Raw genomic sequence first — 20,820 nt, 5'->3', positions numbered from 1 at the left:
AGGTGGGGAACTTGCCTGTTTGTCCTCCTCTCACCCCTCCCCCTCAGGGTTCCACTCATCCAGGAGCGCCTCATTGACATGTAAACGAGGGTTCCCTATAAAGGTGGTGCTGCCTCCAGCGGGCTCCGCTAGGACAACATGGGCACTCAGCCCGAGACCCAGGGCAGCTCTGGTGGCCCCACTGGCAACTTCCGCAAGGTCTGGGGTCCTGAGGGTTGCGGGGGTGAGGGGTAGGACACAGGGCGCCGAGAGGGCCAAGGCTCTGCAGGTCATGTAACTATTGCTCACCCACAGGTCTCCAAGCCGCTGATGGAGAAGAAGCGAAGGGCACGCATTAATGTGTCACTGGAGCAGCTCAAATCATTGCTAGAGAAACACTACTCGCACCAGGTGAGACCGGGGACACGGTGGAGGTGGGGGGGGGGTGGTGATATGATCCCCGGCCTCATTTGCTCGAACCCAGGCTGCGGTCCTGAGAGCCCTTTCCATGGATCCGCAGATTCGGAAACGCAAGTTGGAGAAGGCGGACATACTGGAGCTGAGCGTCAAGTACATGAAAAGCCTTCAGAACTCGGTGCAAGGTAGAGGGAGGACCTGGGAGGGTGGGGCAAGGGGCTGGAGAGGGAGGCTTGTGGGGTCAGAGCCATGGATTCTACAAGGCCAGATAAAGCAGAGATGAACAGAAAAGAACCGCTCAGGGCAGCTGAGTGAGGAGGTATTGCTGTAAGCGGGGAGGCAGCAAAAGCCTGGCTGGCTGCAGACTTGTAATCCGAGTGAGTGAAGGTCTGGCCCCACGGGAGGGGGTGACTTTCGGCATCCCTCCCGTCCCTCCCGTCCCTCCCTAATCGTCCCTTTCTCCCCTCCCTCTTCTTCCATTCCTCCTCTCCCTCCTCGCCTCCCTCCTCTTCCCTCCCTCCACACTTCTCCCCTCCCTTTCTCTCTCCATTCTACATCTCTCCTTTCCTCCTCCCCCTCCCTTATTCTCCCCTCCTTTCCACTTTTCTCTCGTCCGCTGCCCTCCCCCCAGGGCTCTGGCCGGTCCCCAGCGGAGCCGAGTACCCGTCGGGCTTCCGCGGTTGTCTGCCTGGCGTTAGCCAGCTTCTGCAGCGCGGAGAGGAGGGCGGCGCCGGCCTGCACGGCCCGCCGGTGCTCGAGCGCGCGGGCGGCAGCACCATGGACAGCGCCAGCCCCGGCCCGGAGGCGCCCGAGCGGCGCGGCCCCTCCGCGCCCCCAGTTTGGGCCCCTGCTCCGGCCGCCGGCGGATCGCGGTCCCCGCCACCCCGGCGCCTCCTCTCTGGCGGCCTCCCCGGCGCCTCCACCAGCATCCCGGCGCCGCAGTCGACTTCTTGCCGCTTCGCGGAGAGCCCGGGGCCGGGGCTGCGCTTGTGGCGACCCTGGTGAGGCTCAGATGCGGCCTCGGACTCAAGGGGACCCTCGTCTGGCCTGAGGATGCAGAAACTGTTTTGAACGGCCGGGACCCCAGGCGTAGGTTCTGATCCCAGGACGGGGTGACCGGGAGAGGGCCGCGTCTCTGCTAACTCGGGGAAATACACGAAACTATGATTGGACCGGGTTCTGAGCGTCTAGGCATAACCGCATCCCCGCCCCAGTTCTACCTACTCAGGCTGGACCCGCTCTCTGCTCCTCCCACCCTCTAGTGGGGCTGGGAGGGGTTGTCCCGGGCTGCGCCCCTTTCCCAGGGCCCAAGGCGGGCAGCCCGCCCTCTCCCCCGCCCCGCGGCCGCGCGGCGGTGGGAAGGTCGCCGTCCGCAGCGGCCCAGAGCGGACCCCTCGCAGCGAGGAGAATCGCTGCCCCGCCCCGGCCCATTCAGCGGGCGGGGGACGCCCGGTTCCCACCGGCACAAAGCGAGCTAGGCCCCGCCCCGCTAGCGAGGGGCCCCCAGCCCACCCCCACCCTAGACCCACTCGGCTTCCACGGATTCCCACCCTCTCCGCACGCGGCGCAGCCCACCCGCTGGCCCGCGCTCTGAAGTCAGTTCTCTCAGAAGCCCCCTACTTAGAGGCCCCGCCTGGTGAGGTGCTCCGCCTACCGCCCCCGCCACCCGACGCCCTGCTCCGCCAGGCTCCTGGTAGGGAACCCCTGCACCGTCCTGCCAACTGGAGATGTGCTAGGGAAGACTCCGGCTCCTCCCAGGGGGTAGTTCGCTTATCCCCACTCGGAGAAGACCTCGGCCTCCCAGAGTCTCGGCCTCGGCCGCTGCCTCTAGGGAGCCCACCATCCTTGACAACCCTCGGAGCGCTGTGCGACGGTTAACGCGTCCGAAAATGAAGTCATTGCTATGCCCGGACTCTAGCCCGGGAGTCCCGGCCCTCGAAGGGCGGGCCGGGGGCGTGGAGAACAGGGATACTGCGCTGAGGCCAGGAAGAGATCGCGGCACCTCCTCCCATCATCTTGAAATGCAGAATAAAGACAGTGCGAACCTGTGGAATGGGTATAAAGAGGCCATGAAGGTTCTAATTTCTCCCATGATGATGCCTACTTGGGTGAATCTGTTTGAAGTACAAACATCAACTTCGTATAAAACATTTCTTTTGGGGTTGCCCCTGCCTTGCCCTGTGCTAAACCCGTTCTGGTCAGACCGCGGAGAGAGGCGGCCTGGCTCCCCTACCTGACCCAGCCGGCTCTCTGGAGCCGGGGCTGGGGTCCCGCCGTGGTGGTCCTGGGGCGGCCTCTTGGGTCCCGCTTTTCTGCACTAATCCTGAGGGCCACCAGGTGGCGCCCTTACACCGCGGACCCAGGGGCGCGTCCTCCGAATCCCAGCCCAGGTTGGTGGGCGGGTCAACCCGCACAATGAGTCCGCCTCCCCAGGCACGTCTCCCATCGCAGTGCCCCTGGCTTCCCCGATGGCTCAGATGGTAAAGAATCTGCCTGCAATGCAGGAAACCCAAGTTGGATCCCTGGCTCGGGAAGATTCCCATGGAATGGCAACCCACTCCACTATTCGCGCCTGGACAAACCATGGAGTAGCAAAGAGTCAGACATGACTTAGCTACTAACACTTTCTTGCTCTAAGAACCAGCCTCACTGGGGCTAGGGGTCCCTGAAGCCATCCCTAGGCAGGCGCTGCCACCTGCACTCACAGGGCTTTGGAGCCCACCAGGCCACTGCTCCTGGCCCGACTCACCTCCAGGATTTGCAGAGAGGAAAAAGTCAAGTCCCACCCAAAGGAAGGGCGCACTGGAGGAGGAATTCAGGACCCAGAGGGAGAGACGTTTAGGGGCAGCTTGGCCAGCAGTGCTGTTAGATTCTAGGGAGGTGTTTCCATGAAACTGGCCTGGGATTGCCCAGTGCAAATTATATAGGAAGTTTTTATTGGAGTCTGTACAGAAGAGAAATGCTCAGTTGTCAAAAAAAACTACAAACGGATCCCTGGCTCTGGGCTGGGAGGTGGTATGAAGACAGATCTCCCTCCCAGGTGAACCCAGGGTCAAGCTGCTAATCAAGGCAGCAAACAGGCCTGGAAGCTAGACAAAGTGAGAGAGGGGAGCCCCAGGCCCTGGGGGCCTCCACTTGGGGTTCTCCCTCCTCTTTAATTTTGTAAAATTCAGGCCTGGAGGGACTTGAGGGGACCAGGCTTCCCTGCAAGTATTGCCGTTGGATATGAGATACACAGAGTGAAAACTCAAGGTGGACAAATCGGCCAGCCTGATTGGGGGGGGGGGGCGGGGCGGGGCAGGGGAGACAGCAGCTAACTGGTGACCTCTGACCCCACATGACATGTCGATCCTTAAAGGCACAGCAGCGTTGGCGAGGCAGGCCTCCCATGGCTGAGGCTTGACTGGAACATTTTGATTTACTCACCTGTGGCTAGCTCCTCCCCCCAAGTTACCCCACAGCCAGAGATTGAAGAGGCCTCTGAAGCTGAGACAGAGCTGGGTAATCCTCCCCAGGTCTCTCTGGAGCTGGGACACTGTCTGAAGGGTGAGGAAGCCGGATCGGCCCTCAGAGGGGCAGAGGCAGTGCTGCAATTCCAGATTGCAGGGCAGGAGGGAAGAGGGTGTAGGCCAGCCCCTCACAGGCCCCTGGAACCCACTGCAGACCTTCACAGGTAGGGGCCCCTGCATGGAGGCAGGGGATGGGATGGGACCACCTTTGCACACACCCCCATCCCTACAACCCAAAGTCCACGGGTATTCCTGGGCCTCTTCTTAGCCTGAGCCTAGGGTCTTCCTCCATGCAAAACCCAGCAGACACTCCCTGGGGGTCCATGGCCAAGCCCAGCTCTGCAAGAGGTGTGCCTAGCATGGACAGCAAGAGAGTCCTTACTCAGGGTGGAGGAAGACTCACCATGGACCAGACCTTACACCCAGAACCTGGGAGGACTCTAAGCCAAGATCCCTTTCTGGCCAGACATGCACAGGTTGGGGATGGGCACCGGGATAAGGTAGCCCACTCCTGCTTTGCTTCAGTTCTCTCCACCACATAACCCACAACCTTCACGGCAGGGGTCCCAGGGGTGGCTGATGTGGTGGGCACAATGAAGGCAGAGTGATGAGGGAAGGGATGCTAATAGGGGTCAAAGTGAGTGTTGTGCTTGTGTTTGGCTGGGGAGAGTGCCCAAGGGGGCCAGGGACACTAAGCGTGGGAGGCCTCAGGCTTGGGGGCCACACTAGGCCACTGAAGACTGACCCCCACAGAGGACCCTGGGAGGATCCTACACTACTTTCCCTCCCTGTCCACTCCGTGGCCAGGGTACACAGACCAGGAGACCTGTCCAAACAGTCCTGAGAGTTAACATGGTCACCTGCTCATCACAGATGGGGAAAGCGAGGCAGAGCAGGTCAGCAGGGAGACCTGCTCAGAGAACTTGGCTTGGGCTCCGAAGACCCCTGTGCTTAGAGACCCTCTGTACCCCACCCCCTGAGGTGTGACAATTACAGTGCAGAGTAGAAAGCCGGATGGAGTCTGCTGGCTCCTGCACGGCTGGGCTTTGTTCTGTTTGGCGGTGTCCCTCTCTGGGCAACCCACCATCACCATCACCCTAGCCCAGTTGCTCCGTGTGGAGCCCACCTTTTCCCAAGGCCCCAGCCTCACTCTGCCCCGGAGGTGCCCTGCCCAGAGGCTAGTCCGTAACCAGGGTGGTTGTCCAGGGGGGCCGTCGTCCCTCCAGGCAATGGTCGCCCCGTCAAGGCTGGCACATGTCCGGGCAGCTTGCCCCAAGCCCAGCCCGGGCTAGGGTGGCATCTTTGGTGCTTTGGCCCCGTAGGCGGCCCAGCCCGCCTGGTGACTTGCGGGAGGCGCCGGCGGGTCCTAGGACGCGGAACCCAGCGAATCGGAGTGCAGTGTGACGTAGCCCGACGACTCCGAGGGCGAGCTTAAGAAGCTGCTGGTGCTGCCCGCGCCCGCCGCGCGCAGACCCCCGGGCTCGCCCCACGACGCGCTCAGGCCGGTCCGCAGGGTCCCGGGATGCGCATGTGCGGCCGGGAGCGGCCTGGGGCTCCTCTCCGCGCCGCCGCCAGGGGGCGCCACGTCCCCACCGGGCTGGCCGCGGTCGGGGGCAAGGGCGCAGGCGGGGAAGGGCCCTGGCGGGCCGGGCTGGCGGCGCAGGGACTGCGGCTCCCGCTCGAAGGCGGTCAGCGCTAAGGCGTCGGGCAGCAGCGAGGCGGAGGCGCACCGAACGCCGGGCCCGGGGCGGCGGCAAGGGCTGCTGGGGGGCGAGCCGAGGGCGCGGCGCGGGTCGTCGTCCAGGGCCGGGGGGCGCAGCGAGAGCAGGCTCTCGGCCGAGCGACGTCGCGGGCGGAAGGGGGGAGCGTCCTCTGCGAGGGCCAGCAGGCTGCCGCGGCGCCGATCGGGCCCGCCTGGCATCACCAGGGCGGCCAGGTCCTCGCCGGAGCCCCAGCGCGGCAGGAACGTGGGCAGCGGGACGGCGGCCCACACGTCTGCGTCGTCGTGCGAGAAGCGTCGCGTAGGCGGGACCTGTGAGGATCGCCGGGTTACCACCCACTACCCTCCTGGAAAATGGGGACCTAGACTCCCCTCCCTGGGCAGGGTGGCCTGGAGTCGGGGATCACCAGGCCAGGGGCCCCTGGTTTGAAGCTGTGCGATTTGGGGCAACTGACGATCTCTCCAAATCTCAGTGTTGTCATCTGTAGCTTGGGTCAACTGGGAAGTCCCCTTGAGTGGGGTGCTGAGCCCCAAGGAAATAACACAGGTGCCAGGTTGAGCACCCTCCTAGCGCACAAGGGAACTGGGGCACAGGGGCTGGGGTGCCCCCCATGGGCTCTGACCTGGGGCCAGCCCATTTGGGGAGGTGAAAGGCAACCCTGGGACAAGATGGGCTCCTACTCAGAGAGGAAAGGCCTTGGAGAGGTCAGGGTATCCCCCCCATGCATATTCCGCGTCTCCAGCCCTGCCTCTCTCTACCTGCAGGTACTGCATCTTGTCCTCCTGCAAGGGCCGCAGAGGGTAGAACTGGGGCAGGCCCCCCTCCTCCAGGGCAGAGAGCTCATATTTGGCCATCCTGTCCAGGGCCACAAAGTCACCCCCGTAGCTGTAATCCAGGGAGCGCTCCAGCACTAGGTCTGGGGGGACGCCACCTTCCAGGCTGGTATCTGCAGGGCAGGGCAGAAGTTTAGGGCCATGGAAACTTGGGGGGCTTCAGGAGTGAACCCTCAGGGACCCCTAGAGACACATGCAGGGCTGGTGGGCCGGCTAGCAGAAAAGAAGGGTGGGGCGCTCTGTTCAAATCCTGACTTTGCCCCCTTTTAGTTGCGGGGCTGGGGAAGTCATAGACCCTGAGCCAGTTTCCTCTATGGGGATGGGAACTAAATAGACACAAGTTGACACTACCTGGCAAGTGGCAGGGGCTCAGCCCAGAGTCACATTGTTACTGCTGGGGAGAGGCAGGACTGGGTCCTCAGGAGCCCCTGGGGGCAGTTTGCCAGGACCCCTAAAGTCAGAGACTCCAGGAAATATTCAGGCTGGAGTCCACAGCCACTGTTAACCGGAACATCTGATTAACTGAAACCCTAGTAGAGGGGCAAGCCAGACAGAAGAATGCTCCATGGGACACTGGGTCCCTTAGGGGTTCAAGCACCTCTGGGGTAAATCAGGGAATCTGAAACCTGTCCTCCCACTGACCCCAGTGATCTCCCCCAGGCGCCACTCTCCATGGGGCCTTCCTCACCATCATCCGAATCCTCATCATTGGCCATGAGGGCCATACACTTCTCCCAGACAGCCTTGAGATCAGCGCGGTAGCGGTCACAGGCCCAGAGGAAGACGGGCAGCAGCAGGGCCTGGGTCACCGAGCACCACAGCACACACAGTGCCATCCAGGGGGCCGAGGCGTCTGCCCGTAGGCTGCTGAAGCTCACCACCTGTGGGCACAGGGGTCGGCCTGGCACCCGGCAGGACCCCCATCACCCCGCTTCCCCTCCCAGCCTCAGTTCTCCCATATGCAGGGCAGGTCTGACTGCCCACCCGCCACAGAAGGAGGCAGAGGAGGTGACAGAACTCCGGGCTCTTCTTGGGCAGGAAAGGGCCGGAGTGTGAAGGGAGAAGTCCATGCCCGCCCACCGACAGCTGCTCACTGCCAAGATGGATGGTCACAAGACTGTGTGCGCACCGGGAAGCACTGAGTATGGCCTCCCTCATTTCATCCGTGACCGCCCAAGGATGGGGAGCCAGGATTACCATCCCATTTTTGAGAGCCAGGTCTCCAGTCTCCCAGATCAGAGCCTTTCTACCATCCTCCTTGTTCCCTGGCTTGTGATCTCCTTGGCCCTGCCTCTACTCTTGGGGCTGACCTCAGACCCAAGTGGGGAATCAAAGCAGTTTCTGAGGATCAGAGGGTCTAACTCAGTGGCTTTTGGCTCATGGTCCAGGGGCCCCTCATTCCTCTGCTCCCAGGGGAGTTCACTCCTCCATTTAGAGTGACACTGAACCGTTCCCCTTTCAGAGCCGAAGTGGGCATGATGCAGACATACATTGGTTCTTCCACGCGAGCTGTGTGACCTTCAGAATGATGCTAAACCTCTCTGGGGCCCAGTTTCTTCATCTGTGAAATGGGCCGAGAACATCTTGAGGCAAAGATTCCAGACACTGCACCAGCCCTGCAGCATCATGTGGGTTCCATAAACAGTACTCCCATCTATTCACTACTGAAGAGAAGCTGGGGGGCCCTACCCCACTGCTATTCCCATCTGGCTCTGCAATTTCACACATGTGCCTTCTCTCTACCAGCAAAGGGCCCCACTGCACACAGGAGGTCTCCACCAGACCCGTTAAGGGTAGGGCTACACCCTACCTATGAAGCTGCCACCCCCCTACCTGTCACCTGCTGAAGCTGGGGTCCTGCAGTGATGCCCTGCTCAGCTGCTGGGATGAAGCCTCTCTTAGGGTCCTTGCCCCTCCACCCGTCCCTGTCCAGCTCTAGACCCTCTTCAGGGGCTGGGCTGGAACCTTATGTGTGGGAGGGCTTGGCTACTGAGTCCAGACATCATTCTTGGGCTAGGCCTGGAGCACAGCCTCATAGACAGGAGCCCAGGCAGCCTCCATGGACCTTGGACCCTACCTGGCAGGGTCTTCAGGCCAGCCCTCACCTTGACCTTCCTCAGCTGCTGGTGCGTGCATGCTAAGTTGCTTCAGTTGTGTCCAGCTCTTTGTGACCCCATGGACCATAACCCGCCAGGCTCCTGTATCCACAGGGTTCTCCAGGCAAGAATACTGGAGCAGGTTGAAATGCCCTTCTCCAGGGGATCTTTCCAATCCAGGGATCAAACCCACATCTCTTACATCTCCCACACTGGCAGGCAGGTTCTTTACCACTAGCATCACCTGAAAGCTTGTTCGGCCGCTGGGATCAAGTCCAACTCTCCAGCACACATTCAAGGCCTGTCCTGCCTCCCAATTCAGGACCAAAGCCAATTCTACCATACCACATTCCCCCTCTGTCCACCCTGGGACCTGGGCCCAAGAGGAAGCCTGTGAGCCCACCTTCCATACCCTCTCTATCAAGTGGATCTCACCCAGATCAGGGGTGGAAAGTCTCCTGCCGTGTGATGGAAAGACCCTGGTCTCTGCAGCCACCTAACGTGGGTTCAGTTCCCACCACAGCTGCCCTGACTGTATACTGGTCACTTGACCTATCTGAACTTTAGTTTCATAACTTATAAAGTAGGGGTGATGATGATGCCTCCTGGAAGGATCAGTGTGAGGAAGATTCAGCTGCTAATGCCTGGAGCACCCAGCCCTAGTCTGTCCCAGAGCCCATGTCCCCCCTCGGGGCTCCTACCACCCGCCAGGCTCACCCACCAGCACAGGGAAGCCCATGAGGCAGTCGTAGATGACCACGATGGTGGCCACCAGGCCAGTGATCTGCAGCGAGGTCCTGGCAGGCTCCGAGCCGTCGATGGAGGAGCGGCGCTTGCCCTGCGCGTCCTCCACCACAATAGTGGGCACGGTGAAGGCGCGGCGGTCTGCCCGGCGCCCCACCTGCACTGCCAGTGTCTGGAAGAGGGCAATGGCCGTGCAGACAGCACCCATGGCCACGCTGCCGCCCACCAGCAGCAGGAAGCAGACGCCAAAGCCCAGGCCGATCTCAGCCACGATGAAGCGGCAGCCGTGGGTGTAGAAGCGCTCACTTGTGTCATGCCAGCCGACGGCAGGCAGGGCCGACAGGATGAAGGACACCATCCAGATGCCCATGACCGTGTGGACCGCCTGCTTCTTGGCGTTGCTCAGCCTGGCACAGGGCAGGAATAAGACACAGAGGGACCTGGCATCACTCACAGGGTCTCTCCTCAAGCCCTGAGGGTCCTCGACTGCCCTGGTCCCCATGTACATCATCACACGTCCCTTTCCCCAAGCACTTCTCTACTGGGTACCTGCACACCCACACACACCTACATGCACGCACCCCTGCAGCCCTCAGTGTGACACAGGTGACGCACCCCGCAGGGGGGCCCTGTCCCCACACTGAGGCCACTGCGCGCTCAGGCACACATACCCCACTAGGATGTTTGTGTGCACACCGGTACCCGCCCAAGAACTCACCTGTAGTTGACAGGCCAGCGGACCATCCACATGCGGTGGTAGGAGAGGGAGGTGACGGAGAAGCAGGTGGCCAGGGTGAGGGTGTAGAAGGTGGACACGAAGACCTTGCAGAGGCCCTCGTTCCACTCGTAGTCGGGGCGCTGGCGCCGCAGCTGCACCACGGCGTAGGTGGCGATGGGCACGGCCACGTTGAGCATGTGGGTGGCCGCCAGCATGCACAGCAGGAACTCTAGGGGCTTCCACTTCTTCTGCTTGGCCCCCACGCTGAGGATGCCCCAGGCGTTGGCCAGCAGCGAGAGGCCTCCGCACGCCAGCCAGCCCACCGCACTGCCAGGCAGCCGCCTCTCATCACTCATGGTGCAGACGGGAGCTGGTCGGTGGCTGGGACATCCTCTTCAAGCTGGGCCTCAGCTCAGCGCAGCAGTCCTCACACGTGGCGGCCCAGGGACACCGGGGACCACGAGCATCTGCGGGGGGTGGGGGCGGGCAACACAGGGCACTCAGTGACTCTCCCCTGGCTCCAGCAGCAGAGCTCTTGGGGCTCCTGGAAGTGGGAGAGAGAGGGGTCCCCTGATGCTCCGTTATCTGTCCGGTCCTGGCTTGGGCGGGGCTGCTTTGCCTTCCTCTCTCTTCTCTGAGGCCTCCTGGCTCCTGGGGGGGTGTATACAGTAGTGCTCAATCAATGCACATCCCCTCACTTCCATCTACTCCTGGTAAAGGTGCAGCATCTAGGCTTGCTTCCAGGCTGCGTGCATACTCAGGGAAGCTGCCAGGTCAGGCCCAGGTGGGCCCTGTGCCACAGGCGTACCTGGTGTTGTCCCAGGACCAGCCCTCTCACCTTCACACTTCCCAGACCCACACGCAGCCCACATGATGCTGCCCCAGTGCATGATGGGGGCCCTCAGCCTCATCCATCCCACTTCATTTGGCCAATGAGGACAGGCCTGGAGGATGAGCCCCCTGAATCTCTGCGTGAGGAAAGGGTGATCTGGGGACCAGTTTCCTGCCCACTCTGGGAAAGCATGGCCTGCTTTTCCTGGGTCAGCCCCCAGTAGGCCTTCCACAGCTGGGCACACCTGGAAGGCCCTGGCAGAACCTCAGGCTGGGAGTCCCACCAAGCTCCAGCACACGAGCTGTGTGGCCCCACAAAACCTCATATCCTCTGAAATGAGGATGATGATGCTTCCTCCAGGGGGCAGTTAGGTGGACAGACGCCTCATCTCTAAAGCCCAGGGTAGGCCAGGTCACAAACACAGTGGGTGCTCTGGACACCTTGAGTAACATGGGACTATAGCTGGCCACAGACCAGAACTTTGCCCCAAGGACAGCCTGCGCATAGGATCCAGGGACACAGGACCCAGGCCGGAGGCACGTGTTGGGGAGTTCCCCCATCCTGCCAGAGAGTGAGAGAGTGATCCCCGCCTTCCGGCCTGGCACCTCCCTGCACAGAACAGTGGCCAGTCGTCTGATATGAGGCCCACCATAGCAGGCCACTCTGGCCACAGTCTGGAGCAGGCAGTGTGGGGAGAAGCACAGTGCTAAGTGCAGGCCTCCTGTGTACGCTGCCTACACTTGGGCCTTCTCACTCTCTAGCCTGTTTAATCTCAGTGGCTGCAATTCTCTTGTCCCCAACAGAAACGATCCCCTGGAGAAGGGAATGGCTACCCACCTCCACTATTCTTGCCTGGAGAATCCCATGGACAGAAGAACCTGGCAGGCTACAGTCCATAGGGTCGCAGAGAGTTGGACATGACAGAGACTAACACTTTTAACACCTATGGGTACCCCTGAACCAGACACAGCCACATGATCCCCCAGGCACTGTTCCCAGCTTGGTGTGGACAGGCCATTGCAGGCCCCTGGTGCTCAGGACAGGGGAAACACTTCCCAGCCCACTGCTGGGCACCCCTGCTTGTGTTGTGCAGTGTGTGGCCTTGACCCCTGTGGACACCAAAGGACCTCTGAGTCCTATGAGTCTCATTCATCTCTGTGCCCCTGCTACAGGCCTGCCTGGGCCCCTGACCCAGATGAGAGTCTATTCTGGACCACACTAGTGCCCACTAATGGCCTTGAGGGGGGCTGGGGGACTTCTGGAGCCAGACAACTTCCTTCCCAAACATTAGGCTTCTACTTATACACCTGTTGTCCCTTCGTCACCCCAGACCCAGCATGGGAGGAGAGGTGGCCCCACTGGACCCTCCAGCAGTTGTTCAGGCGTCCAGCAAGCCTCCTTGACCTCAGCATACAGAGGCCACTGGTGTGGGGTAAAGAGCTGTTAAGACTCCAACTCCAGCTCCCCAGCCAGTTACATGACTTAGCTGGGCATTAGTTTTCTCATCTATAAGTGGACATGAGGGTATCTATCCAGAGAAGCATGTGGGTAGCCAGGAAGTTATGCCAGAGAAAGCGCTCAGAATGGAGCCAGGCACATAGAAAGTACTCAGTAAATGCTGGCCGTGTAGATGTGTGTACTAAAGGCCTCCCTGCTCTCTGAGCTACAGCACCTCTCAAGGTCCAAGACATTGAGCTCAGAGGTGTACTTGAGCCTCAGACCTGCAGGCAGACACAAGGTAACCCCAACCGAAACCTGGGACAGGCCAGCTTTGGGGGTAATGAGGCCCCAGGGCTACCCTAAGGGGTACCTTCATGGGGTCTGGCAGCCTACTCTGGGTCCAGAATGGGCAGAGTACACATGCTGCTGTGGGTCAGATGCTTATGTTATCAAACAGAAAACCAGGTTCACCATGCACCTGGGCTGGTGTCTATTTCTACTTGCATTGGGCTTCTGTGGCTGTCAAACTGGGAGGCCTTTCCTCAGATGCCCAAGCAGGCTGTCTGATTCCTGGGACCCTGGGCCCAGCCCAGCTCACGCTACCCACCTGTTGATTACTGGTGCAGAATGGTGGGGAAGATGCCACGGGCTGCCACTGGCACAACCCTTCATGGTGCCAATTCTCCTGAGTCTAGCCTAACAGTGTCTCACTTCAGGGAAGGGTCCCAGGTGTGTGGGCAGGAGAATGTGCCCTACAGGGGACATTCATCCTTCCAACAGGTGCCTTCCTCTCAATTCATATGCCCAGTGATCTTGTCTGAAGGACTTCCATCATCCCTGGTGGTCCAGTGGCTAAGACTCTGAGCTTCAAATGCAGGGGTCCCCAATCCCTGCAGATCAGGGAACTAGATCTGTAACTAAAACCTCGTACAGCCAAACAAATAAATAAATGTATATATTTTTTTAAGATGGTTAAGCAGAGGTAAAACCATTTGCCCGAGTTCTTATGTGCCTGAGCCAGGATCCAAACTCTGTCTGACATCAAAATCCTGACTTCTTATACATTAAAATGCTTGGATACTTGGCTTTTTCTTGTTCCTTGAGCTGAGGTTGTCTTTCTGAGCCTCCTACCCAAACAAGATGAGTCCTACTGTCCCAACAATACAGACAGGAACAGTGAGGCTCAGAGTCCAGGGCAACACTGGGGAGGAAGCCTGGACTCTGTGGACTCCTGAGCTGGTTGGTGGTCCTGGGATGGGGGAGGACTATCTCCGGGATGGGCTGGGGAGCGGACAGCACGGTCTCCAAATGCAGAGTGAGAGCGGTCTGGCTCTGCAGAAACCAGGAGACCCTCTTCTTCCAGATTGGTGACACCTTCTGCTCATTCACAGGGAGCAGGGCCAGACCCCAACACCCCGCATCACAGTCTCCGCAGCATTCCAGGACCGGACTTCTCCCTCTCTTGCATCCCGGAGCCGCTCCCTGCCGTCCCCTCCCCCTAGGACATCGCTGGGCAGGCTGCAGGTGAGGCGGGCCTGGGACCCACCGGACTCCCTCCGCAGGGTCTGCGGGCGGGGCCCCGACGTGACGTCACGGCCGCGGGCCAATGAGGCCGCATGGCCCCAGGGCTCTATTGCGCAACAAAGAGAACCCAGAACTTGAAAGGATTCCCGGGCTCTGCTGCCGCCCCCAGGCTGCTCTCCGCCCGCGCTGCTGCCCATCGGTCCCGCAGGGCCCCGCTCGGCCGCCGCCCAGGGAGGAGCTCTCGGCGCGGAGCCTTCACATCTCCAACACGCCCCCCGCCCGCCACGCCCGCACCGCCCCCCCCCCCCCACCGCCGCGGTCCCCGCTCCTCTGTCCTCCGATCCCCCGCCCGACCTGGCGCTCGGTCCGACCCCAGCGGGGCCCCCGGCCCTGCCTAGCCCCGAGGGCGCGTCCAAGCGGCGGCCGGGAGCCGAACGCCGACGGGTCTGCGGTCCCGGACGCCCCCCGAGCTTCTCTGGACAGGGGTGGGCCCGGGACCCTGGATCGGCCATCCCTGCCCCCTGCAAGCAAGTCCCCCGGGGCGGCGCTTCCAGGCCCAGAGGGAGCGGCCGACCCCGGGGAAGTTACCCCGAAGGTCCCCAAGTTGGGGGGGGGGCGGGGTGCGCAGCCTAAGCGGAGCCCGCGGCCATCGGACAGGCCCTGTGACGGGCAGACCGCGGACAGCCCCTCCCCGCCCGAAGTCCCCCCGCCTGGGGTCGCCTGCCCGGCCGCCTCCGGGCCAGGGCGGCGGCGCTTACCCTGCATTCGGGCCCCCGAGGCTCCAGTTCGCTGCTCCCGCCTCCGGCTCCGGCTGCGGCTCCCGCGCCCCCTGGCCGAGCGCGGGCCGCCGGGGGCCGCGAGGGCGGCCGGCGGCGGAGCGGCCCGCGGGCCGGGGCATCCTGGCGGCGGCTGCCCGTGGCTGGCGCGTTCCGCTCAACTCGACCCCGCCACCCCTCCCTCCCTCCCTCCCTCCCCTCGCGCCGCCGCCGCCGCCACCGCGGCCGTGCTCGGATCCCGCCGCTTGGCTGGCTGCGCCCCGGCGGCCGGGGGCGGGGGGCGGAGCAGGGCGCATGCCTCCGCGGGCGCCTCCGCGCCGCCCCTCGGACCGCCCCGCCCCCGACTCTCGGAGGCGCGGCCCGCTGAGTCTGTCTGTCGGTCCGCGAGTCTGTGGGTCCTCAGTCTCGCATCGGCGGGGGCGCGCCCTCCGCATGCGCGCCTCCCGGCCGAAGCCCCCTAGGGAGGGCGGCGTCTCCGGCGAAGCATGGGCAATCTTGGCCTCTTGCTGTCGTCTTGGGTCTGTCCACACTCTGGACGCTGGACACGGCCTGCCAGCCGCCTGGGGGCTTGGGGCAGGAATGGACAGTGGGAACCTAGGGCCGGGAGTAGAGGGCTCAGGGACGGCTTCTCAAAGAAAGCCGGATCTAAGGTGAACTATAGGGGCGGAGCAGGGAGAATACTTGGGGGGACCTGAGGACTAGCAGCCTCCAGAAATTAGGGAGTCGTTCATGCGGGGAGTCCGGGCAGGGAGAAGTGAGGTTGGGTCAGCTAAAGGTTCAGACGTAGCTTCTGGCCGGCGCGGAGGTTGGGGAGTGGCGGGGGCGGGGGCGTCCACCATGGGAATAAGGGATCGTGTGAAGGGACCACTGGGCTGCCGGTTTTTACCTCTCCTCCCATGGGCTCAGAAATGTTCTCTGTGAAGCTGAGACCAGACCACTCAGCTGGAAGGAGGCAGGAAAGGCGAGTCGGAGTCCCTGGCCCTCTCTTCTCCCTCCATCGGGAGCTCACCCTCCACTTAGCTAGCTGGAACAGAGGCTGTCACCACTAGGCTAGGAGGGGAAACCCAGTAGTCACCTTGATGGGGGTCTCTGGAGACCCAAGTCACAAGAGAGAGTGGCCGCTGGCATCCTGGCATCCTGGCCTCCCTTCCAGCCAGAGGATGCTGCCTGCCTCTTCTAGGAAGCCAGTGACCACATGCATCCTGGACAAGAGCCCTCCAGAGTCACACCTGGGCATCACAGCATTGTCCTGCCACACATCTGGGAGGCATCCATGAGCGGGAAGCCCTGTGCCCAGAGGAAGGTAGGCATCTGCCCAGGACCAGAGTCAACCAAATGCAGCGAGTGCTGGCTGTGCCACCCCATAGCCTGGCTCCTGTGCCCACCTACACCGGCTCCACACCTGGAGACAGCTGGAGAGTTAGGAGCAGCTTTTAGGGGACCCAGAGGGAGCCTTAGGGTCAGTCTTGTGAGACACATTAAAGCTGAATAGCACGGTTCCACAATGAAATGGGGTTGGTGAGTGCGAGTCCTGGGCCATGTGCTCCCTGAGTGTGGCTTCTGGGTGATCAGGGCCCCTGTGAGCTCTCTGTGGACAGACCAGCTCCCTGCCCATGTGGTCCTGGTGATAAACAGACCAGCAGCAGTGGGAGGCTGACACAGGGTAGCTGGTAGTCAAGTGTGGCATTTCTAAGGCAATCCAGAGCCTTGGGCCCGACTGCTGCCCAGCTGGCAGAAGGCAGCATGCCCCACGCCTGTGGCCCCAAGTGCACCTCCACAGCTCACCACGGCCACCTGGACTGGTACCCCTGCCCCAGCTGGCTCTGGGGGCATGTGGGAGATAAGCTTCCCAGGGCTGCCTTGGGGAACCCCAGGACCGGGGTACTTGGGGCCTGGCATGACTGACTATGGTTTCTCAGAGCAAGGTTTGGACAGCCTGTACAGGATGGTCTTGCTTGCCCTGCCAGGCAGGCCACCTCCTCCTCCCTCCCTGCCTCGGGCACCCAGGAAGCTGGCATGGGAGGTGGGGTATGGAGCTGGGGAGGCTGAGGCAGCCTCCAGGGGCTGGGTTGCTGTGGCCTCTTGGTGTTCCCTCCCGATGCTCCCAGGCAGGAAACAAACCCGTCAGCCGGGACTGGGGCCGAGACGGATTCCGAAGGTCTTGGCGGGTGTTTCTGCACATCTGGAGCCGCATTCTCTCTCCTGGGCCCAAGGGAGCCCCGTGTGAGGATGCGCCATTGACGACCAGTCTCATCTCCAGGCTTCGGGGATGAGCCTGGGTCAGGAACATTCTCACAGGCAGTGATGACAAGGAGTGTTGTTGGAGGGGACTTTCTCAGCTGTGGGTGGGTGGGTGGGTGGGGACATGGACCCCGCAGTGGCCTCAGCAGCTTACCTGCCCTGAGGCTGCTGGACCAGACACTTGCGGCGCACACACATGCAGCCTCCTCCCTCACACGTGCACACACGTGTTTGCAGAGACAGGGATACCAATACAAGTGCATGCACGCACACAGGCTGACACACTGCCCCTCAGACCCCCATGCCACAAGCCTTCCCAGTAACCCCACTTGCCCTAGTGGCTGGGGGCTCCTCCTCAGGCACAGAGGCCCTGGCACTAGCTGGGGAGGACCCCCTCCGTAGAACCCCTGCCTCTTGCTCTGAGGTGTTCGAGCTGCCTCTGGTGAGGAGAGGCCAGGCCCAGCAGGGCAGCTGTGGTCGGTCTGGCTGAGTTTGGCTCTTTCTTTTTTTAAATATTTATTTGTCTGTAATGGGTCTTAGCTGCAACACGAGGGATCTTCAATTTTCATTGCGGCATGTGAGATCTAGTTCCCTGACCAGGGATTGAACCCCGGTCCTCTGCATTTGGGAGTGTCTTAACCACTGAACCACCAGAGAAGTCCCTGAGTTTGGCTCTTTCTGCCGAAACTTTGTCCTCACAAGTGCCCCAGCCCCCATCAATTGGAAGGCACTGGATGGGGCCTCAGAGCCTGGAACCAAGGCCCCTGGGGTTGGGTGGGGGGTGGGAAGGGAGGGAGAGGTGATCTCTCTGACCAGCAGGTCATCAGGCAAACGCAAGTGGGCGCTAAGGCAGGTCCAGGTCCAGACACCCAGAGGAGTAAGGGGCAGGAGGGTGGCCCCAGGAAGGTAGAGGAGCCCACTAGGCCCCTGGGTGACCCCCAGATCCCACACCCAGGGAGAGTGCAACCCCCCAAGACACACGACCACCCAGACCAAGGTCCAGCCAAACAGTAGCTTTATTAGTGAAGCTGAACTCTACATACGGTACGTGTGTGCCCAGGTCACCCCAGGGTCTCCAGGGACGGCGCGGGCATTGGGACAATACTGTGTAGCGTTTACATTGGGGTGATATAAATAAAGCTTTGGTGTAGAGGTTTTCGGGAGAGGTTAACACTGTGAGACGAACACTTCACACAACCCCAGTTGTCAACGTGAACTGGGTTTTTGGCCGGGGGGTAACTTCTAATGATGCGGCGCTGGGGTCTGTTCCAGGCTGGAGGGGCGTCTAGGCCTGAGTCTCTGCCTGGCCCTGCCGCTTCGCCTTCATCTGCAGGTACCGCCCTTTGCCTTCCTCGAAGCGCTTCTTCTCGTCCTCAGTCTCGGGCTGTGGACACACAGAGGAACAGGCAGGTTAGAGAACCAGGGAACGTGGGCACTGCCCCCAGAGGGCACAGAGAAGCCGGGCCAGGCCCCATCTTCCTGCAGCCCGTGGGGCAGAGACCCCACATTACTTTCCACAGCAGGCGGAATGCTGAGCCCAGGGCCTTCGTGAGAATGAACTTTAGCTGAAAATGCAGTTGATAATGAACTCAGAAGAGGGGCCAAAGGGGGACCCTGTGTTTGCACTCCCAGGGAATGCCAGCTACTCTTGGTCTCTGCCCCAAAGGGAAGTGGGGACAAACACCGTGCTGACTGTGTGACCTTGAGAAGGCCACTTTACCAGGAGCGTGTGACCGCTTTGTGGGCAGTCACCCCTGGCCAGCACAGAGGCTTAGGAAGTGGCACCTGGCGTCCACCTCACCTCTTCACTGTACAACCTAAGAAGCCAGGTCCTCAAGTGACCAGAGACTTGGCCAAAGGCCATGTTTTGCCCAGGACCATCCTCGCTCATGCCTGCTGACCAGTATGACAGTGAATGGACCCCCTTTCACTCTTGAGGTTGGCCTGACCCAGTCACTAAGTGCTGTGGCCCCAGAGGTCACGGCAGCAGCACCATTGGTCACTTCCAAGGCCCCATCTGTCCCACCACAGAGTTCTTTCTCACCGCCCAGGGGTCAGGGATTCAGGCTTAAAGAGCTCTGCTAATTCCTCTGGACAACACTGCCTTGCGACACTCTGAGGGTGTCTGAAAGCCAAAGAAACGGGGCAGGCGCCCTTCAGCTACAATGACACCAAGCCCCAGCAGCTATTTTTAGGCCCAAGGGTTTTACAGCAAATGGTATATTGACAAAAGAGAGAACAATCAGCCAGAGGACGGAATGTCAGGTTATACCCAACACTCCCTCCCTTTCAGCCTTCTCAGAAATGGGTCTCTAAATGTCACCAGGTGTGAACTATCAGAACCTCAGGGCTTGGAGCCAACAGAACATCCGGGCATCTGAAGCACTAGGCCGTGCTCCTGAGAGTGGTTCTGGTCCCCGATTGAAGACTCTCGGGGCACACGTGGAAAATGCTGCCTTTTCCAAGATACTTTATTGAAGGCCGGCTCTGGTTTCATCTCTGGCTGACTTTTTCAAAAATGAAACTTGACACTATGCAATTTGACCTAAAACAGCCCAGGAAAATAGAATGTTCTATCTCCATTTTAGCAGGAAATTCTAAGTTGGGGGGGGCGGGGACACAAGACATCCTTGGGGCCCCAAGTACTCCAGCCCCTGCTGAAGGCACCCGATGAAAACAAGGCCACATCCTGCTGAGCCCAACCCAAGGCTCCCGCGTACATGCAGGTAAAAGGTGCAAGATCGGAGCTTCTCAAATGTGCATGTACAAGTCACTGAGGATCTTGTAAGTGCAGATTCTATGTGTCTGCAGTGGGTCCGGGGGCTAGGACCCATTTCTAACACATGTCAGGCGATGCAAGGCAGCTTGCCCATGGAGCACTGTAGGTAGAAGGACCCTGGTCCCTCTCCATGTCCATCCCTGTTCTAAATGAAAGTGAAAGTCATGTCTGACTCTTTGTGACTCTATGGACTGTAGCCTGCCAGGCTCCTCTGTCCAAGGGATTCTCCAGGCAAGAATATTGGAGTGGGTTGCCATGCCCTCCTCCTAAGGATCTTCCTGACCCAGGGATCAAATTCAGGTCTCCGTCATTGCAGACACAGCCAAAGTGGCCAAGAATGCAAGGTCAAGGCCACCAGGCTAAGACAGTAGGGACTTTTTCCTCTCCCACCTCTGTATGGGACTTGCCTGGCATGGTTGACCTGTGGCTCCCATCCATGATACATGAAAACCCACTGGATTGTACATTTACACGGGCGACCACACAGTACATAATATCTCAAAACCACTGCAGAGGTGTGAGTGCCATCCTAGTTTACAGAAAGTCAAAGGGAAGGGTTCAGCGTGGTGGGCCCCCACCCAAATCCGGGAACCCGAGGGAGGCAACAGGGCAGAGGTGATGTTCTCGGAACTAAATCAGGGCTGGATGCACACGCTCCATGAACACACCGAGCACCCTCCATGGGCCCCTGCCTTGGGACCTGACTGAATGGCTGACCACACACCAGGAAAGAGGTGGGCGGTGCTACACTAGGAAAGTGACAGTGGCCTGGATCAAAGGCCAAGTGGAGCAGAGTAAGACGGTCTCAAGGGCCAGGTGTAATGAGGGTTCCTGGGAAGCCATGCAGGCACCCCCCAGCTCGTGAGAGTCTGTGTAACACCCAGGAGGCGTCCAGGGTTATCACGCCCCCCTCCTATGAGGATATGGGGCAGAGGCTGAGTGACCTGCCCAAGCAACAGCCTGTAAGAGGCAGAGCCACAGTTTGAGCTGCTGCCATCCCCTAGGCCAGCTTTTGCTGACAGGCTCTCAGGGGTGGGGCTGCTGGTGGGCAGCAGGGCACACGGTGGCCCTCCAGCATCACCCTGGTGAACATCCAGAATGAATCTGGAGCCCACGTGAGTCTACAGGGCCCCAGGATCTATAGCCTTCTGCAGCCAGGAGGGGACAGGTCAGGGACAGGGGCAGATTCCCCTTCCAGCCCTGGCACCAGG

The 20,820-nt window shown here is 60.8% G+C and overlaps 5 protein-coding genes across 10 annotated transcripts in view; 3 read left to right on the top strand and 2 right to left on the bottom strand.

The window, feature by feature from the left end:
• Positions 1–309: 309 nt before the first annotated feature.
• Positions 310–768, top strand: LOC122707431 (transcription factor HES-3-like). Its single transcript, XM_043922903.1, has 3 exons — positions 310–390; positions 500–581; positions 761–768. Exons 1-3 carry the CDS (start codon positions 310–312, stop codon positions 766–768), a joined length of 171 nt encoding a protein of 56 aa, XP_043778838.1.
• Positions 769–936: 168 nt separating this feature from the next.
• On the top strand, positions 937–1,601 carry HES3 (hes family bHLH transcription factor 3; the record flags this gene model as incomplete). Its single annotated transcript, XM_043923536.1, has 1 exon — positions 937–1,601. A coding segment is annotated over one exon (465 nt), but the record flags the coding sequence as incomplete, so codon positions are not given.
• A 1,708-nt stretch (positions 1,602–3,309) lies between these two features.
• GPR153 (G protein-coupled receptor 153) lies at positions 3,310–14,724 on the bottom strand. 2 transcript variants are annotated; one of them, XM_043923534.1, is made up of 6 exons: positions 14,572–14,724; positions 10,018–10,484; positions 9,277–9,706; positions 7,148–7,340; positions 6,385–6,572; positions 3,310–5,937 (listed from the first exon to the last, which is right to left on the bottom strand). In XM_043923534.1, the coding sequence occupies exons 2-6, from the start codon at positions 10,371–10,373 to the stop codon at positions 5,272–5,274; spliced, it is 1,833 nt and encodes a 610-aa protein (XP_043779469.1). In that variant the 5' UTR covers positions 10,374–10,484; positions 14,572–14,724; the 3' UTR covers positions 3,310–5,271. The 2 variants fall into 2 exon arrangements, with proteins under 2 accessions (XP_043779469.1, XP_043779468.1); XM_043923533.1 differs by having other exon boundaries at positions 10,018–10,668; positions 14,572–14,722.
• LOC122707430 (translation initiation factor IF-2-like) lies at positions 13,896–15,312 on the top strand. Its single transcript, XM_043922902.1, has 2 exons — positions 13,896–14,408; positions 14,515–15,312. Exons 1-2 carry the CDS (start codon positions 13,896–13,898, stop codon positions 15,241–15,243), a joined length of 1,242 nt encoding a protein of 413 aa, XP_043778837.1. The 3' UTR covers positions 15,244–15,312.
• Positions 15,313–17,828: 2,516 nt separating this feature from the next.
• ACOT7 (acyl-CoA thioesterase 7) overlaps positions 17,829–20,820 on the bottom strand; it is a 97,987-nt gene continuing 94,995 nt past the window's right edge. For all 5 annotated transcript variants that reach the window (XM_043923615.1, XM_043923609.1, XM_043923612.1 and 2 more), the window contains exon 9: positions 17,829–18,214. In XM_043923615.1, coding sequence (XP_043779550.1) covers positions 18,116–18,214 — 99 coding nt within the window. In that variant the 3' untranslated portion in view covers positions 17,829–18,115. The remainder of the gene's footprint in view (positions 18,215–20,820) is intronic.

The sequence above is a fragment of the Cervus elaphus genome, chromosome 14 (genome assembly GCF_910594005.1).
Source record: "Cervus elaphus chromosome 14, mCerEla1.1, whole genome shotgun sequence".
In the NCBI taxonomy this organism is placed as follows: domain Eukaryota; kingdom Metazoa; phylum Chordata; class Mammalia; order Artiodactyla; family Cervidae; genus Cervus; species Cervus elaphus.
The sequence above is the reverse complement of the archived record's forward strand: the minus strand, read 5'-3'. Positions and strand labels throughout refer to the sequence as shown.

Excerpts from the sequence above, each read along its gene's own strand:
- LOC122707431 (XM_043922903.1), top strand. The coding sequence starts at position 310 with ATGGAGAAGAAGCGAAGGGCACGCATTAATGTGTCACTGGAGCAGCTC. Across the intron at positions 391-499 it reads AGAAACACTACTCGCACCAG|ATTCGGAAACGCAAGTTGGA; the intron begins GTGAGACCGGGG and ends ATGGATCCGCAG.
- GPR153 (XM_043923534.1), bottom strand. The coding sequence starts at position 10,373 with ATGAGTGATGAGAGGCGGCTGCCTGGCAGTGCGGTGGGCTGGCTGGCG. Across the intron at positions 9,707-10,017 it reads CGCTGGCCTGTCAACTACAG|GCTGAGCAACGCCAAGAAGC; the intron begins GTGAGTTCTTGG and ends GCCCTGTGCCAG. Across the intron at positions 6,573-7,147 it reads TGATGAGGATTCGGATGATG|ATACCAGCCTGGAAGGTGGC; the intron begins GTGAGGAAGGCC and ends CCTGCCCTGCAG.
- LOC122707430 (XM_043922902.1), top strand. The coding sequence starts at position 13,896 with ATGAGGCCGCATGGCCCCAGGGCTCTATTGCGCAACAAAGAGAACCCA. Across the intron at positions 14,409-14,514 it reads CCGGGGAAGTTACCCCGAAG|TCCCCCCGCCTGGGGTCGCC; the intron begins GTCCCCAAGTTG and ends CCCCGCCCGAAG.